This window comes from Acanthopagrus latus, chromosome 11 (genome assembly GCF_904848185.1).
Source record: "Acanthopagrus latus isolate v.2019 chromosome 11, fAcaLat1.1, whole genome shotgun sequence".
NCBI lineage: Eukaryota > Metazoa > Chordata > Actinopteri > Spariformes > Sparidae > Acanthopagrus > Acanthopagrus latus.
In genome coordinates this window covers 6,199,446-6,215,972 of record NC_051049.1, presented here as the reverse complement: position 1 = coordinate 6,215,972, position 16,527 = coordinate 6,199,446, and the positions used below count along the sequence as shown (strand labels likewise).

Here is a 16,527-nt window from a genome sequence, read left to right as displayed (position 1 = left end):
CTGAAACAACTGATGGGGGGCAAAGTGGCTGAGACACCATTCACCTTGTTATAAGACACTGAACCATCAACATTAAGTTACATAATGTTGCTTTAAAGACGAAGACATGTTGATGCTGCCACCTACAGGCAAAGAATGTAACACCTGTGTGAGAGTGTTTGATATGTCTCTGCTTTTGGCATCACTTCATAAAACTGGAACAACAGATTATCCCTCAACAAGTAAACGTATTAGTTATTAATTAAGGCAGTTTTGTTTCTCCATTTAGGGCCTCAAAGCCATTGTTAATGTTACTAGTGATAACAGAGATTATGATGGTTTTTTGTATTTATTATTCACCTATTTGTTCTTTTTTTTTCTGATTTATTTAGTTTTGTTTACAAAAAGCAAAGCGAGTAAGTATGTATACATATGTGTGTGGAAACATGTAGATATGCATGCTGAGAGGTAAGTGGATGCTGGTGAATACAACAATGAATTATGGGAATAGTATGTGTTTTTAGAAGACAAAAGTAATCATTATATAAACTATAATACATAAGGTAATGGTTGATAAACTAAATTATATTTTTGCAGGACATATTTGGTTATAGATGATATATATTTGTATGTCGGTTCATATATATTACCTATGTATGTATTTATTTATTGATTCATTTATTTATTAATAAGTAATGATTAAATAAGGACACCTATGCTGTAAAAAGATTAATGAGAGGGGAAGGATTAGATTAAAACCTCTTCCCACTCCTTCTCGAACATATCATTAGAATTGTCTGTTTTTATTTGCATTACTCTTTAGTTGTTTCATCCGTTTATATATAAATATATACAAAAAACCCCAACTTTTCTCATTTAATTTGCATGTTTAAAATACATTTTTAAAATCCCCAAAACACACTTTATGAAATAAATGCAATTAAAACATCTTGCCTGCATGGGGACTGCTTTGAAATAACAAAACAGTGGTGTTGATGAGGTATTGTTATAAGGAACAATGATAGTTTAGTGTCAGTCTTAATCCCGTCAACACATTCAGGCTCGTTATGGCCTTTTTTTTCACTGTAACATCAGTCTTTCAACTGCTGCATTTAAAAACTACAAGGCTTAAACAAATACCACCCTCTGCTTTGTTAGAATCTCTGAACAGGAGCAATTAGTTTGTCTCATCAGCTGACTGTCTAAATCGCTCGTTAATCACCTGGCGGCGCTGCGCGACACCTCGGCCGTGTTGACGGCATTTGACGTGTCTCCGTCAACACAACAATGGCGGACGCCGTGGAGGAAGCTCTTCAGGGCGACTGGTGAGACGATTTCTCTACGGACTAACAATACATGAGACTTGTTTTCGATTGTCAGACATTTGTGTCGGTTTCATCTGACAGAGTATCGATTCATTGTCACTAAATATCAGTTTGTGTGCTCAGTCTGTTCTGCTGACGGTGAATGCTAAGTGGGGAACCAGCTTTGTACCGTTACTGCTCGGCAGCTAGCCAGCTAATGTTAACTAGCCAAGTTGGCTCTCATAAATAACCAGCTCAGCAAGTAAGACAGACATATATCACTGAAAAGATTCCTTTAAAGAGTTTATATTTGTGTCCCATTCTGTCTCGCGTTGACAAGTTTACAGGCTAAGCTTGTTAGCCAGCATGCTAACAATAACTAGCTTAGAGGTACCGGTGTTTGTCGAGTTCTGCTTTCCTTCAGTCACAAACATTAGCTTCAAACTAAGCTCCGCTTAGATCCTCTTATGTGGTATTTTTAAACTCGAATATAACCAGAATCATCGTAGACACATTAACGAACATTTTTAAAGTCGTCGTGAAGTTGACAGTAAAGTCCTGGGCTTGTCAAAGAACCAGTTGAAGAGCTAACAATGGAGATTAATGTCATCATAAAAAAAAGATTAGCCATATCTTTAGTCATGATATCTGCCTGCAGTGGACAATCTCCTGATGAATCACCCAGCTGAGTAGTAATAAAAAGACAAATTGAAAACATTTTTAACTAAGTAATATTTTTGTAGTTGTTATTTGTACAACAACAATTACACGGAACACAAATAATGATCGTTTTGTCATTTAATTGATATGTCAGTAATCTTTTTTAGTGTTATTTCGTTTATCAAACGTAATTGCAAGCTGGTCCGGTTCTAATTCAGTGCTGTTTGCGCTTCCTCAGGGACCAGGATCTAGCTGAAGCTCTGGACTCTGGCGGCTCAGACATGGAGATGGAGCGAGGCATCATCCAGGTCCAGGAGCAGTCGGCTCAACACCGGGCCAAGATGTGGAAGGTCAGAAGAGGCGTGACAGGAATCTGTCTATGCATAATGAAAATGAAAGCAGTTTACCTTTTTAATGTGACCGTTTTGTAGTTTAAAACATGTCATTGTAAAAGTAGATTTCTTTACAGTGTATGAAATATTGTGAATGTGTGTTACTTGAAGCACATACATGTGGACTCTATAATTAGAGTCCATATTCTCTGTGTGTGGGAGTTTATCACGTCAGACAAAAGTCAACAGACAGGACGGACCAGCAGTTCAGTCTCAGCTGACGTAAAGGCTATCCCCTCTTTTTGACACAGACACACCCAGACTGATCCTTCATCTTTGTTTGAAACCACATACCTGCAGCATATTTTATGTACGAAGCATTTCACACAATCCGTAAATACCTGTGCTGCCCTTGTCATCTAGTAAACGCCAACATTTTTAGGTTTATAAGCATCTCATTATTTTTCTCTATACAGATTAATGGCAGACACAAGTAGTAGACAGTTCACTTGATGTATAATTGTGTGAAATCATTCTTATCTGGTCAATAACTAAAGCTGGTTGATTTTGTTAAAAAGACATTACTGGTTTGCACAGATCGTTGGTGTCTTAGAGTAGTTAACAAGTTAGTGGATCTTTTCATACAGCTGCAGTTCTGCAAATTAGTTGGTTGTAAGTGGAGATTGTATATGACCCTCAGTCTATGTATGACATGTGATCATCAAGTGTCCCTTAGTCACTCAGTAGCTGCATGTTTTGCAGTGATTCCTTGTTTTGTGTTGGCAGATCGCTTTAAATGTCTCTGGAAAAGGAGACAGCCTGTCTCCGTGGGATGGTGTCCTCGATTTACCAGAACAGACCCTCATTCACAACCGCAGTCAACAGCTGATTGGTGAGTAAATTCCCCAACACAGTCCTTCATTTTGGATGTGCTGCAATAAAAGCATCGAGTCAGCACTTCAACATTAACGGGATGAATTTAGCCACCAACAGTTTGTGCAGCTCCAAGATCTGAATCTCCATCAGAATGCAAAGTAACGCTCTTATTTTTAACAAACCGTGTCTCAAGTGATGAGACAATGTCGGTAACGGCTGAAATTTTCAAGTTTGAAAATGGAAAAAATAAAACAAAATAAGGGCATGGAAAGACGTGGGCTTCGCATGAAAACCAACAAAAACAGGAAGTTGAGTGGTTTGCAGAGTTATTACACTACCACAAATGTTTCCAAGGAACAACTCACAGCATAAGCACATAATTCATATGTATTACCTTGATATCCTATCAAGGTGCTGTACACATATATTATGTGCATATAGGTGAGGATGTTTCTCAGCATCATAATATAGTAATTAACAATTTTGACTTGAAGAATTTTCATCATTTTCAAGGTATTACACTGATATTTTCTAAATATTATATAAATATCAACCGATATTTCCTCCATTATTGTCAGATTATTATCCCATTAACGGGTCTTAAAGAGACAGAAGCTAGAACAGTGTTTCAGAGAGAGGGGGAGTACAGAGCTGCAGCACTGGACAGCATGAGAAAACTGATGTGTTTTGAAAATAGTGTGGCTTCATTTCTATGTCTTGATATGTGTCCTTATTATTACCCTTTGTTTTTGGCACCTTATTACTCTGTATTCATATTAGGAGTATTCATTTAATGCTAAATTTAAATGATTAACATAATCTCTTCAGGTATCAAAAAGCACACAGCTACAAAAAGTAGCCAGCACCTTCTGGTGAGTGTGTGTTTCAAGTTGAGGCAGGAGATAAGACACACTCTCCAGGAAGCAGCAAGAGAGAAGAAAGATGGGTCATGTTAATTTTGGGTCTGCCAGTCTGTGAAGAAGATCATCAGGTTTTCAGAGGAACAAGTAACTTTGATCTGATACAGCTCAAAATAGAAAGTCTCACATGAGAATGATGTCCACAAAAACTCAGCATACAGAAAAGGTGCTCTTTTTCATGCTGATTAGCTCTTTGTCTACATTTTTCTCCTCATGGGCAACAATTATTTGATGTCTTCATTAAAAAAAAAAAAGCAGCAAATCCTTTCATTTAAGAAACTGGAATCAGCAAATGTTCAAACATTTTACGTGAAAATGACTGATTTATGAATTGATTAAGAGGATTAACTTTCTTTTAATCGACTGATTGCTGTAATTCTACTCTGCTTCTTATTTTTGAATGTCAAATGTAGATTACCACATTTGTAAGATGTTTCAAGAAAAATCCTACGAACGCTTTATGCTTCTGTTCCTGTGTGTTTAGACCAGCTGGAAGTATCCGAGCAGGAGAGGAGTGACATGGTGTCCGATGTTGAGTCGGTCATCACTTTCTACTGCAAGTCTCGCAACATCTCCTTCACCCCGGAGCTGAGCTGGCCCCACCTGCTCAAACCTCTACTAGGGCTTCAGCTTCCTCGCAGTGACCTCTACAACTGCTTCTACGCTTTCATGAACAAATACATCCCCAGGTCTGAACGCTGACTTCATCATCCTTCACTTACAGCTCACAAAAAGTCATGAAATAGACTTGAATTGTAACAGGTGTCACATTTGTTCATTTCAGGGAGTGTGTACCGAAAGGCCGACCCTTCCACCTGTACAGACTACTGCTGCAGTACCACGAGCCGGAGCTCTGCTCCTTCTTGGACACCAAAAAGATCACACCCGACTCCTACGCCATCAACTGGGTATGTGTTTCTTCTTTTAAAGGGTCACTATTTGTCGGAATCATTCTGATTCGTTTTCGTTGTTAATATATGTCTGTGTGTGTTCTTTATTTTGTCCATAGATGGGCAGTCTCTTCTCAAGCCACTGCCTTCCTGATGTTACCCAGGCTTTGTGGGACTTCTACTTGCAACAGGCTGACCCCTTCCTCATCTTCTTCCTCATGCTTATCATCCTCGTCAACGCCAAGTAAGCAGCTGCTAGTGGACGCAGTGCAGACACATGATCACGCTTAAGAGCCTTAAATGTAAATTTGGTTTATCTTTGTTTGTTTTTGTTCGTAGAGAGGGCATCCTGTCACAAGAGGGAGAAAGCAGAGAGGACATCATCAGTAAGTTTGACTCATTTTACTTGCAGTTTGTTCAAAATCATGTCAAACCTTTGACTTTAACAAGGTATTCTCTGTCACAGAAACGCTGGAATCGTCTCCTTCTCTCCTGGAAGCTGAGGACATAGAGGATTTGATTTCTCTGGCCCAGTATTACCAGAGCAAGACCCCTTTGTCACTCAGAAAGGTAAAGTGATCTGAATGCATGAAAAATCCATTTGATACTGAGCAGAACCAAGAATGCTACCGAAGAGCTGAAGGCCACTGCACAACAGAACTCATTGTTTGTTTTTTCTGCCCCGCTAGATGAACCAGAATCTGTTTGGTAGCAGCCTGGTGGCTCTCAAAGAAGAGGACACTGACCTGAGTCAGGCCCTGTGTCTCCCTGTGTCAGTCCCTGAGATCCTGCAGGCCAACCAGCTGCAGCAGGTCAGCAACACTGAGGTTATTCTCAACTAAAGATTAAATTATTAAGCTTTTGGAAGTTAACCCTGTGAGTAGAAGAACGAGAAAAGAATGGGCAACCTGATAATACTGGGTTTTACTTTCAGGATGGGGTCCGTTTCTTTGTGGTGGACTGTCGGCCTGCCGAGCAGTACAACTCTGGACACCTGTCTACAGCTTTCCACCTGGACTCCGACCTGGTGAGAGCGACTTTTTTTTTTTGTTGAGGCTAGTCCATGATGTTTATGGAGTATATGGAGTAATACATGTATTTTCCTTTCTTCTCACAGATGCTCCAGAACCCCTCTGAATTTGCCCTCTCTGTGAAGTCCCTCTTGGAGGCTCAGAAACAGTCTCTAGAGTCCGGCTCCATCGCCAGCGGAGAGCACCTGTGCTTCATGGGCAGTGGGCGCGAGGAGGAGGACATGTACATGAACATGGTGCTGGCCCATTTCCTGCAGGTGAGGGACGAGAAGGTAGCTACAGGGAACACAGATTGCAACATGAAGTGCTGATGTCTTTGCTAATTAAAGCTTTTCTGTTACAGAAAAACAAAGAATATGTCAGCATCGCTAAAGGAGGTTTTATGGGTGAGTAGATGATTATCTGACTCTAGAAAACATTTATGACACGGATGATGTATAAAAAACGTGCACAAGTTCTTACCATACTTTTCTTTGGTGATAATTATCCAGTTTATGTTTGAGTAAATGCTGGATGAATTGTTTCTATGTCTGGTCCCTGATCACATCTGCAGTTCAGATATTTGTGAAAACTCACTGAGATTTGTGTGATTCCAGCTCTCCAAAAACATCTGGTCGACATGAATGTGGAGGGTCTTGACTCTTCATACGTCCACTGGATCGTCAGCACATCAGGATCTCACAGCAGCCTCAGCTCTGCTGATGTAAGTGGCCTAAACATTTGTGAACACACACATTAGCAGTTTAAGCTCACAGAGGTATAGTGTTGTCAGTTTGTTTCAGCTCCATGTTGGAAATATTTTTACTTCTTCAAACACATTATCCTCTGTCTTTTTGATACAGGGAGAATCACTCAGTAGCCCAGGAGACAGCAAAGGCGTCAAGTCTTTGGTCAACAAAATGACGTTCGCTCTCAAGTCGAAGTCGGTAAATGTGAAGGAGAAGATGATCAGCTTCATTGAGAATACCTCCACCCCTGTAGAAAGGTGAGGGATGAATTCCTTCTCTAAATCCTTCACTAAGAAACCATCACCCTTGAAACTGGCCGGACTAAAAACTTGTGCTTGTTATAATTTCAACTGTATGATTCCTCTCAAACAAACACAAAACAATTAAATAACTTTGTCAAGAAAACAAATATTACTTTGTTTTTCAATCTGCAATGAACTCCAACAAAAAAATAAGGTTTACAGCAAACATTTATTTGGCACTCCTGTTACTTTTTCATTTGTTTACTACAAATTTATACAGAAGTGTAGGCTGATGTAGGCTCTAAAAATGACTGCAGTGACATGCACAGCAGTGGACTGTGAAATCAGAGAACTGTGGTCATTTGATGACATTTAGTTCAGCAGTTTTTTGTATCTTAAGTTCACCAAACCTTGTGCCTTATCCCACGCTAGAATGTCTTTCAATCTGCCCTGGCCAGAGAAGGTGACTCCAGATCGGTAAGAGCTCCCTGACATCGAGCTGTCTGTCACCAGCATGCCCCACTGGCTGTTGACCCGCAGCAGTCCGCTGGGTTATAGGAGAGTTAGTCTGTCACATCACGCATGCTTAGTACGCCCACACCGCTCACTCATGTTACAACACCACACGTTCCCCCCATACGGTGTGGGCAGGCTGAGATGTTTAGGGTCTGTCCTCATGCTTTCACTAACAACGTTCAGCACCACTGAAGCTGATGCGGCTTTTCAGGAAGCATTGAGTCATTTTTTTACATCCACAACTCACTCCTGAATCAGTGAGGGAGAACTTCTGCTTCACTGCTGTTTGCTTGGAGATGCTCCTAACAGTCTGTCTTTCCATTTCATTATAGTTCTGTTAGATGATAGCCAGGGCTATGCAGAAACATGAGCAATAAAAGATTAAAACAACACCATGACTTGCTGCAAAATAGCCCTGAATATCATAAACTGACTAATCTGTAGCTCTTCTGTAGCTTTAAATGTCCCATTTAACCTCTTTCTTTGTTTTTAACAGCATAACCTCGCAGTATTGGGCTAACACTGTTTTACTGCAGCCTGGAGCTCGTCATGCCATTTCTATATGTGTGAAAATGTGCTCTTTGTGAATTAAATGTGACTTTTCATCACATCCTTCGCTGATGCTGATGCTGATGCTGATGCTGATGCTGATGCTGATGCTGCCGCTTTCCATCTGTAGGCACGTGAGCAGCAGCGACCGTGTTGGCAAACCTTACCGCGGGGTGAAGCCTGTGTTCAGTATTGGTGATGAAGAAGAGTATGATACAGGTAAACCCTCCTGACTGTAGCTGCAGAAGAAATCAATCATATTTAGATAATATGAGAACTTTTATTAAGAGGACTTTTATTTTGAAAACAAAAACACTAACCTGTATCTAATGCCCCTCAGATGAGATCGACAGCTCCTCCATGTCAGATGACGACAGGAAGGAGATTGTCAACATTCAGACCTGGATAAACAAACCAGATGTAAAGCATCACATTCCGTGTAATGAGGTGAAAGAAACCGGTCACATGTTCCCCAGGTGAGTAAAACTATTCGCCATCTGACATCCTGAGACACATCTTCCCTGCGGAGGGTTGGATTGGGAAATAAGTTGCATCACAACATGACTAATCTCCACTTCCTCAAACACGAATCAGCAACGGGTGTTGTCATAATTCAGCGATCCCTGAATCACGACACTGACTTTGTTAATCTGTTGTCTTTTCCAGCCACTTACTGATCACAGCGACTCACATGTACTGCCTGCGAGAGATCGCCTCGAGGAAAGGATTCGCCTACATCCAGTCCAGACAAGCTCTGAACTCTGTGGTGAAGATCACATCCAAAAAAAAGCACCCAGAACTGATCACGTTCAAGTTTGGCACTAACAACTCAGCTGGAGTGGAGATATCAGCAGTTGAGAGGTGACTGATTACAGATTTAAAATCCTGATTAACAAGGCCATAAATTAATGTTACTTTAAGGGCCCTCAGAGCCATTAGGTAAGTTATCCAGTAAGATTTCAGCATGTTATTGAGGTAGGGTTTTTTTTTTTTTTTTCTTGCTGTGGGAAAAATACAAATGTGTCATTGACGAGTGATGCATGAGAAGCTAAATTCCAATTATCTTAGCTTAGCATGAAGAAAGAGGAATGGCTGTTGTGGCTCTCTCCAAAAAATATTCCTCCCAGCGCATCCCAGGCTGACTAATTTTACACATTTTTATGTCATGTGTTAAACCAATAGCAGACGGAGACAACAAGTAAACCAAATGCTTCTAAATGCTAAGCTTTTGCACCATCAAATGTGTACATTTAGATTATATAGGACATTACCTTAATTGAACTTCAGTTGAATTTGAACAAAGACTATTATCAGAATTTTGAGAAATAACAGTTCCGATGTTGTGACATTGTAGAGATTCACAGACTTACTGTGAATGTTACATATTGCACCTTTTTAAAAGTAATGTTCATGAAACTCTTCACAGAAGTTTGAGGTTAAAGTTACATTATTGTCATTATTGGGAGAAACTTGTCTTAGATAACTGCTTCGTCAAACCAGACATTACAGTAAGAATACATGAGGAGAGGAATATTGTGACCGAGGTTATTTGTTAATTCACTGTTTTCTTCATTTTCTTCTTAGATATTTAATACCCAACGCAGGCGACGCCACTAAGGTCATTAAGCAGCAGATCATGAAAGTCCTCGATGCTCTGGAGAGCTCGTAAAGGGAGACGACAGGGTCGTGGCGGCAAGCCGTGACACAAACTGTAAGAAGTATCTCTGTCTGCCAAGAGTGAAACCTCCTCCCGCTCTCCCTCCTGGACAGATCCGGTGCAGTGTTGACTGTGAAGCCCTGTGTTGTCTGTGTTTGGGACATGGGGGGGGGGACACTGCTGACTGCAGGCCTGTGGGACAGGCTGTGTGATGAAATACTTAGGTGCTCCGCAGTTGTCCAACCATTCTCTTCTCTAATTTAAACAATATTGGTTATACTGTATGTTTTTCTTTATTATTGATAAAAACAGATCTCATTACAGTGCAATTCCACTTTGGCAACCTCCCTCTGGCCTTAACGTAGCTTACTGACCGACCTGTCGAATCACTACATGACTGACCTTTTCCTTTGACTTAATTCTGACCCACTTGTGTTTTGTAGTGAACATTACCGCGGCTCAGTCATTTCATTTTCAGATGCTTTGGGAGTTGATTTAATCCTTGTTCATTGCTCTGGTGAGGAGGTGAGCACGAGTCAGCCGGCTCAAACATTAAGACGCACACGAGGCAGGTTTCCTACCGCAACAGCTGTTTTTGATAACTTTTATTTTCCAGCAGGCAGCCTTAAATAGGAATTATTTGAGGATGTTTATAAACGTGTGATGTGTATATATTGTGTGAACTGCTCTATATCAGCACAGACCTTTGCAATGTCATTTTGAGAGCATATCCTGATAGTTAGAATATGCAGTGAAACTTTGACTGGCTCCAGGAACCAGCTTCCTTTTTCTTTATAGAGCAAGAAATAAGCCTTTTACAGAGTTTTTGGGGATGAATTGTTTTCTGCTTTTACGTATATTAATGAAGTGAACCTCATCTCATAGCAGTGTGATGTAGCTCTGAAAAAACAGCGCTCGCAGCCCCTCTGGACTACATTAGTATTACAACAGAAGGTCCTGTGATTGTAGTTGTTAAGAGCCTGAGCACCTCAGTATTTTCCCATCCTATTCAGTATGTGAGTTATCTTCCCCCAGTTAATCAAACAAAAATGTCCAGTTGGTTATTTTAGCATCTGGAAAGGCTATTACTGTAACTGAATGCTAACTTCTACATATTTAGAAAAGACGGCTGTAACAAGGACTGTGCTTGCACTTTTTAGGCACAGCTTTGAAAGGAATGAAAAGATGATTTGTTATAAGAAAAGTCATTATATATATAATATATATATCTGTGTTTTCAAATCAGTCTGTCTTCTCCATCGTATTAGTGGAAACGAATCAGTTTAATTTTGCTTGCCACTGTTGCCTTCGGCCTCATGCCTGTGATGTGTGATATTGGCACCAGCAGTGGCAACATATCACAGTATATTGCTGCTTTCTCCTCTAATCTTAAACTCTGTTTCTGACTTCTTCCTCGCTTTGTTCTCGCTTACTCATTCATTTGTGTTGAAGTCTAGTTGTGTAGGCAGCCTCAAAAAAGCCTCTGACGTGATGCAGCACCTTCCTGACCGTTCAGACTGACTGAATCCAGAGAGGGTTTTATTTTGTTCCATCTTTTAAAATGAAGGGAGAGGACAACTTAAAACAATATGGCACATTTAAGACACGGGCGACAAAAACCAAAACTTGAATTAAAGACTCATAAATCTGGTCTTTCTTCACTCACGGTCTTTGATAGCATTCCTGTGTGATCCATGCATTGTGTTGTAATTTTGTGATATTCTTCAGTATTGACTGAAATCATCCTTGAGCGGGAGTCTTGACATTACTCTGTAACATCACTGGCAAAGGATGTCACCACTAGTTGAAATGCAACATGTCTCAACTGTAATTTGCACCTTACTGTACTGCTATTATTTTCTAAGCATTTCTGTTTTTAATAAATGGAGATTATTTGACTGCACCTGTGTGAGTATAACCATTCTTAACAGTGTTGGTTTGTAGTTGTAGAAGTTGTAAAGCTGCTGTTGTGTTCAAATACTATAGGACAAAGAAAAGCTTTACACTGGTGTCCAATTTCAGAATATTGTAAACAAGTCATAGAGGAGCAGGAATATCATGTGGTCCACCAGCTTTACCACATCTTAATTTTTCCTAAACAGTGACCGAGTTGAACAACAGACCAGTAAACAAGCAAAATAAAGCCTGTAGAAATAAGAGGAGTCTGCTCTGTGGTCCCCTCTGTCTTCACCTTAAAATTCAACATCCAAAATGTTCATTCAGAGGCAATTGCATTTCATATAAACATTGCAGTTATAATTATAATTATGTTATGAAGACTAACCCCTGTGTCAAAGTAAATGAATACATACACTTCCTCATTTACTCATCTTTTTGGTTTATCTCATACCAATGGCTCTGACTGCAATTCTCAGTTCAGGTCAAAATGTTCATTCAGAGACAGTTGTATTTGATATAAACATTTCTAATAGTTACAGTTAGCGCCTGTTATGACTTGAATAACCTCTATGAGTATCATACATGTACATTTTTGTTATGATATAATATAATATAATAAATGATAGCAATAACTAGTCTTGATAGTTGTTCCAGTTGACCAATGAGTGAAGAGTTTTGTTGAAGCTGGATTGGCAGCTGAACACCCACCCCCTTACTGACGTCACTTCGCCCTTAAACTTCACAATAAAGGTTCGGAACTTTATATAATCTCTTGCATTTCTCGTAGAGCGACTTTAAGTTAGAACAACAGTCAATTAGCATAACCAGGCGTCTACTTTAGTTGTTTTGGATCCTTTTATGTTGTTTTAAGCGGACTTAAAGCCGTGCTAATAGTACAGACTCTTATTTTGAAAGCCAAAAACTTACCGGAATTACATGCCCTTGTCTTGTCTGCCTGCTCTGGACTCCAGGTCCAGGGTTCTGGACTGTTAAACCAAACAGGACCGCTCTGCTTAAATGTCAACTTTAGCTAAAGCGATGTCCAGTAAGTACAAAGTTATCTGTCGTTTATTCTGGAGGTTTAACAAATTAACGTGCACATACAACTGAACTGGATACAACACACAGTTCAGTAACATCGCCTGCAGGCTGTGTTGACACTGCTCGGTCATGAAGTTGTAGTTCTGTTGTCTCGTCAGAGTTCCGGCTGGCTGTGGTCCAGCTGCAGGTGACCAGCGTCAAGGCGGACAACCTGAGCAGAGCCCGGAGGCTGGTGAAGGAGGCTGCGGGTCAGGGCAGCAAGGTGGTGCTGCTGCCGGTGAGGAGGCTCTCTGCTGTGGGGAGGCTGGGGCCGGTTGTCCCGCTGATTTTTACAACCTTATCCCCATTTTCCACTCGTCAAAAACCAGGGTTAAATACAAAAAGAAGCTAACTGTGGTGTTTTTAGTTTTAAAGGTACGCTATGTGAGAATTGGCCACCTCATGAAACCATACTCCAAACAACCAGGGGGCAGCATTTCACCAGAGTACCGGCTAACTGTAGCTAGCTAGCTCAGTTAGCCGTGCAGCTAGCATCGCAGACGATGGGGAGGGGTTAGCTGGTGTAGCATATATGCTAAACACATGCTAACACAATATGTAGACATCACTGACATAACAAAAACTCTTATTTCGTCACTCTCTGTTTATAATTTTAGTCAGTCTTTGACCAAAACAACCCCATAATTCTTACATACTGCACCTTTAACATTTTAGATTTACTTAATATTGTTTCCTATTTCATCAGATCTGCAGGTTATACGCCACTCTAACCCAGGAAGAGTTTTCATAACGGCCAGTCTTTATTATTACGTCAAACCCTTTTTTTCTATAAGCTATATTCTTTTGATGAACAGGCCTGTGTGTTAGTGTTAACCTTTTACTTATTACTAGTGGACTGGTTCATAGTGTCCCATTAAAACATTTGAACTGGTGAATGTGTATCTTAATCTGCCTGTGTTTTTACATCTGTGTTGTCACAGTAATGATTAATGAATCAGAGAACGAGCGGCTGCCATCCAACAGTTAGGATGTTTTCTGCATTTGCTAGTGTTTTGTCTGTTTACTTTAGCAGTACGCCAAATTCTCTTGTAGAGAACAGTGAGTGAAAAAAATATTTTGGTGTTGTCACTGATCCAGGAATGCTTCAATTCTCCATATGGAACCGGCTTCTTCGCTTCATATGCTGAGAGGATCCCAGGAGAGTCGACTCAGGTGCTGTCAGAGGCAGCGAAGGAGAATAAGGTGTATCTAGTGGGAGGTAGGGAATCTTACGGCTGTAACAACCTGCCACTACTCTTACTCTTGTTTTACATTTTGTAGGGTTATATATGTTTTCTTGTATTTATTATTTTCTATAGCTTTTATGTAGGCCAGTATTCTAGGCTCTCTCTAGAATATTTGTGGGGTAAGTTTTGGTACTGGTTCCATAGAGTTAGAGAAGCGGCAGCAGAGTTAATAAATGATCTCAGTTAAAGTGTAATTCTGCCTATTTTACACCTTTAAGTGTGTTTACAGGTGCTCAGTACTATTTTATATGTGAGAAAAGTAGTACAAAGCCTTTTGTGGCTTTCTTAAGTAATGCCTTAAGTGATGCCACTCAGTGGCTAAGTTGGGTGGGTAATGTAGGCACCAGGTTTTGAATAAGAGGAAGAATGCGTGCAGTAAAACAGCTGATATTTCTGGTTGTGTTGAACCTATTTTGATCATTTGTTTTGAAACGGTCCACAATGAGTCCAACTGTGTTATGTCGGTGTCACGCTCGACCAGTGGACTCCTTATCAAAACCTGGTGCCTACATTACCCACAATGCAACCTTGCCAACTTGAAAGGCTGAAAAGGCAAATGCCATTCGATCTAAGCTGTCAAATGGCTAGATAAAAAAACTGATGCTATTTGAAAACTTTGTGAATTAAAAAATAACACAAAAATCATACTGAAGTTCAGCAATGTGACTTGTTCTCACAGGATCCATCCCTGAAGAGGATGGCGGGAAGTTGTATAACAGCTGTACAGTGTTCGGGCCTGATGGAGAGATGATCCTTAAACACAGGAAGGTACATAGGCAAACTAATATCCGTCCTAATATTTGCTCAGACCACTTAATGACCTCTTAGTCGCCACCTCAAAGTGTTTCTCTTCACCTTTTCAAGATTCACCTCTTTGACATCGACGTCCCAGGGAAAATCCGCTTCCAGGAGTCTGAGACGCTGAGCCCAGGCGACAGTTTCTCAGTGTTCGAAACACGTAAGCGACATCACCCGAGTCCTGTTGTCTTTACTGCAGCTGGACTGAACGAGCATCACTGTGATGTGTCTCCTCTGTACTTTTCCTCCCACAGCGTTTTGTAAAGTGGGTGTGGGGATCTGCTACGACATGAGGTTTGCGGAGCTCGCACAGCTCTACAGCAGGAGAGGTGAGTGTCCGGTGAGCCTGTGCAGATGAACTTCCATGGTTTCTGATGGTGCGCAGGACGGCTGATCAGGCTGTGTTGTTGTCTTCAGGCTGTCAGCTGCTTGTCTACCCGGGAGCCTTCAACATGACGACTGGTCCAGCCCACTGGGAGCTCCTGCAGAGAGGAAGGTGAGACTGAAGAGTGAACCAAACATCTTTTAAAGGGGTGGATTCATGTCAACCTTGAGATAACGTGATATTCCAAACTGCACGTGTAATGTGAAGACAATAAGGCGATGTTATTATTTATGGCAACGATGTGATCATTATGAATTATTACATTTTCTGCATTCATAGTGGGGTTTTATACGCTACACTTTACTTCTACATAAATCTACGTATATAATGTGGTTGTTTCCTTCGCAGGGCGCTTGATAACCAAGTGTACGTGGCCACAGCGTCTCCTGCCAGAGATGAAACCGCTTCATACGTCGCCTGGGGTCACAGCACTGTTGTCAGCCCATGGTACATGATAATAAGACATACTCTGTGTTTAAGACCAGATTCTTCTAGTTTAAATAATTTTATTTTCATGTTTGACTCAAACTTAAGCAAAGCACAACAACCTAATAACCTTGTGAAGCAGTAGTGGTTTAGTAAATGTACTTGTGAGCAGATGTTTTCTCCTGGTTGGACTTGTGATTGTTACAATCTGTGGTTACAGGGGAGAAGTGATCTCAAAGGCCGGACCAGAGGAGGCCGTTATTTACGCTGATATCGGTGAGTGAGAAGAGCGGTTTGATAAGGAGGTGATGTCCTTTCTCTGTATGTTGAGTCTGTGCTAAACCTCTCCTCTCCACATGTGACCCACATCCAGACCTGCAGTATTTAGCCGACGTCCGGCAGCAGATCCCGATCACAGCTCAGCGTCGGGACGACCTCTACACGGTAACAACTGTGAAGGAAGGATCGAGCTGATCACTGCGACCTCGAGAGAAAGAAGGTTTGAAGGAAACCGACACTAACTGTGCAACAGAGTCTCCCTGAAGCACGAGACTTAATTGTTTTAATTGTGGGAAACGGAGATGCAGCCTGAGTGGTCGTTGATTCACCGATGCCAACATTGTTTGGGCAAGACGACACCGCTCACCTCCTGAGGACGGGACTGTGATTTGTTCAGTGTAACGTCTGAATCGTTGATCAGTAGAGAATTTATTACGATTTTGCTAAGCAGTTCATTTTTTATATAATTTTTGAAGTAAAACAAAACATTTTCCGGTTCAAGCTTCTCTAATGTGGCAATCAGCACCCTTTAATGATTCACGTATTGAATTGAATCTTTGATGTTTCTTGAGCAAAAAAAAATGCTCCATTCAAAGAAACTTTTTGGCAAATGAAAGATTGAACTGAATGTGGCTCGAGATGTTTCAAATGTAGAAAGTATCATGGTCGTCACTACTGCAGTGGAAACAATTAACAGATCTGTAAATAAATGAAATAAAACAGCTCTGT

The 16,527-nt window shown here is 40.8% G+C and overlaps 2 protein-coding genes across 5 annotated transcripts; both read left to right on the top strand.

Annotated features, from left to right (window-relative positions):
* Nucleotides 1-1,155: 1,155 nt before the first annotated feature.
* Nucleotides 1,156-11,587, top strand: tbc1d23 (TBC1 domain family, member 23). 4 transcript variants are annotated; one of them, XM_037115512.1, is made up of 19 exons: nt 1,156-1,304; nt 2,182-2,293; nt 3,062-3,167; nt 4,556-4,760; nt 4,856-4,979; nt 5,081-5,205; nt 5,301-5,347; nt 5,428-5,531; nt 5,651-5,773; nt 5,896-5,988; nt 6,079-6,249; nt 6,336-6,378; nt 6,589-6,695; nt 6,835-6,977; nt 7,395-7,439; nt 8,158-8,246; nt 8,368-8,503; nt 8,694-8,888; nt 9,612-11,587. In XM_037115512.1, exons 1-19 carry the CDS (start codon nt 1,267-1,269, stop codon nt 9,694-9,696), a joined length of 2,091 nt encoding a protein of 696 aa, XP_036971407.1. In that variant the 5' UTR covers nt 1,156-1,266; the 3' UTR covers nt 9,697-11,587. The 4 variants fall into 4 exon arrangements, with proteins under 4 accessions (XP_036971407.1, XP_036971406.1, XP_036971409.1 ...); XM_037115511.1 differs by having other exon boundaries at nt 5,651-5,788; XM_037115514.1 differs by lacking the exon at nt 7,395-7,439.
* An 879-nt stretch (nt 11,588-12,466) lies between these two features.
* Nucleotides 12,467-16,521, top strand: nit2 (nitrilase family, member 2). Its single transcript, XM_037114842.1, has 10 exons — nt 12,467-12,628; nt 12,783-12,901; nt 13,762-13,882; nt 14,590-14,678; nt 14,775-14,868; nt 14,963-15,037; nt 15,126-15,204; nt 15,442-15,540; nt 15,740-15,795; nt 15,893-16,521. The coding sequence occupies exons 1-10, from the start codon at nt 12,601-12,603 to the stop codon at nt 15,991-15,993; spliced, it is 861 nt and encodes a 286-aa protein (XP_036970737.1). The 5' UTR covers nt 12,467-12,600; the 3' UTR covers nt 15,994-16,521.
* Nucleotides 16,522-16,527: the final 6 nt, after the last annotated feature.

Excerpts from the sequence above, each read along its gene's own strand:
- tbc1d23 (XM_037115511.1), top strand. The coding sequence starts at position 1,267 with ATGGCGGACGCCGTGGAGGAAGCTCTTCAGGGCGACTG. Across the intron at positions 3,168-4,555 it reads CCGCAGTCAACAGCTGATTG|ACCAGCTGGAAGTATCCGAG; the intron begins GTGAGTAAATTC and ends CTGTGTGTTTAG. Across the intron at positions 5,789-5,895 it reads AGCAGGTCAGCAACACTGAG|GATGGGGTCCGTTTCTTTGT; the intron begins GTTATTCTCAAC and ends TTTTACTTTCAG.
- nit2 (XM_037114842.1), top strand. The coding sequence starts at position 12,601 with ATGTCAACTTTAGCTAAAGCGATGTCCA. Across the intron at positions 15,038-15,125 it reads ACAGCTCTACAGCAGGAGAG|GCTGTCAGCTGCTTGTCTAC; the intron begins GTGAGTGTCCGG and ends TGTTGTCTTCAG. Across the intron at positions 15,796-15,892 it reads CGTTATTTACGCTGATATCG|ACCTGCAGTATTTAGCCGAC; the intron begins GTGAGTGAGAAG and ends ACCCACATCCAG.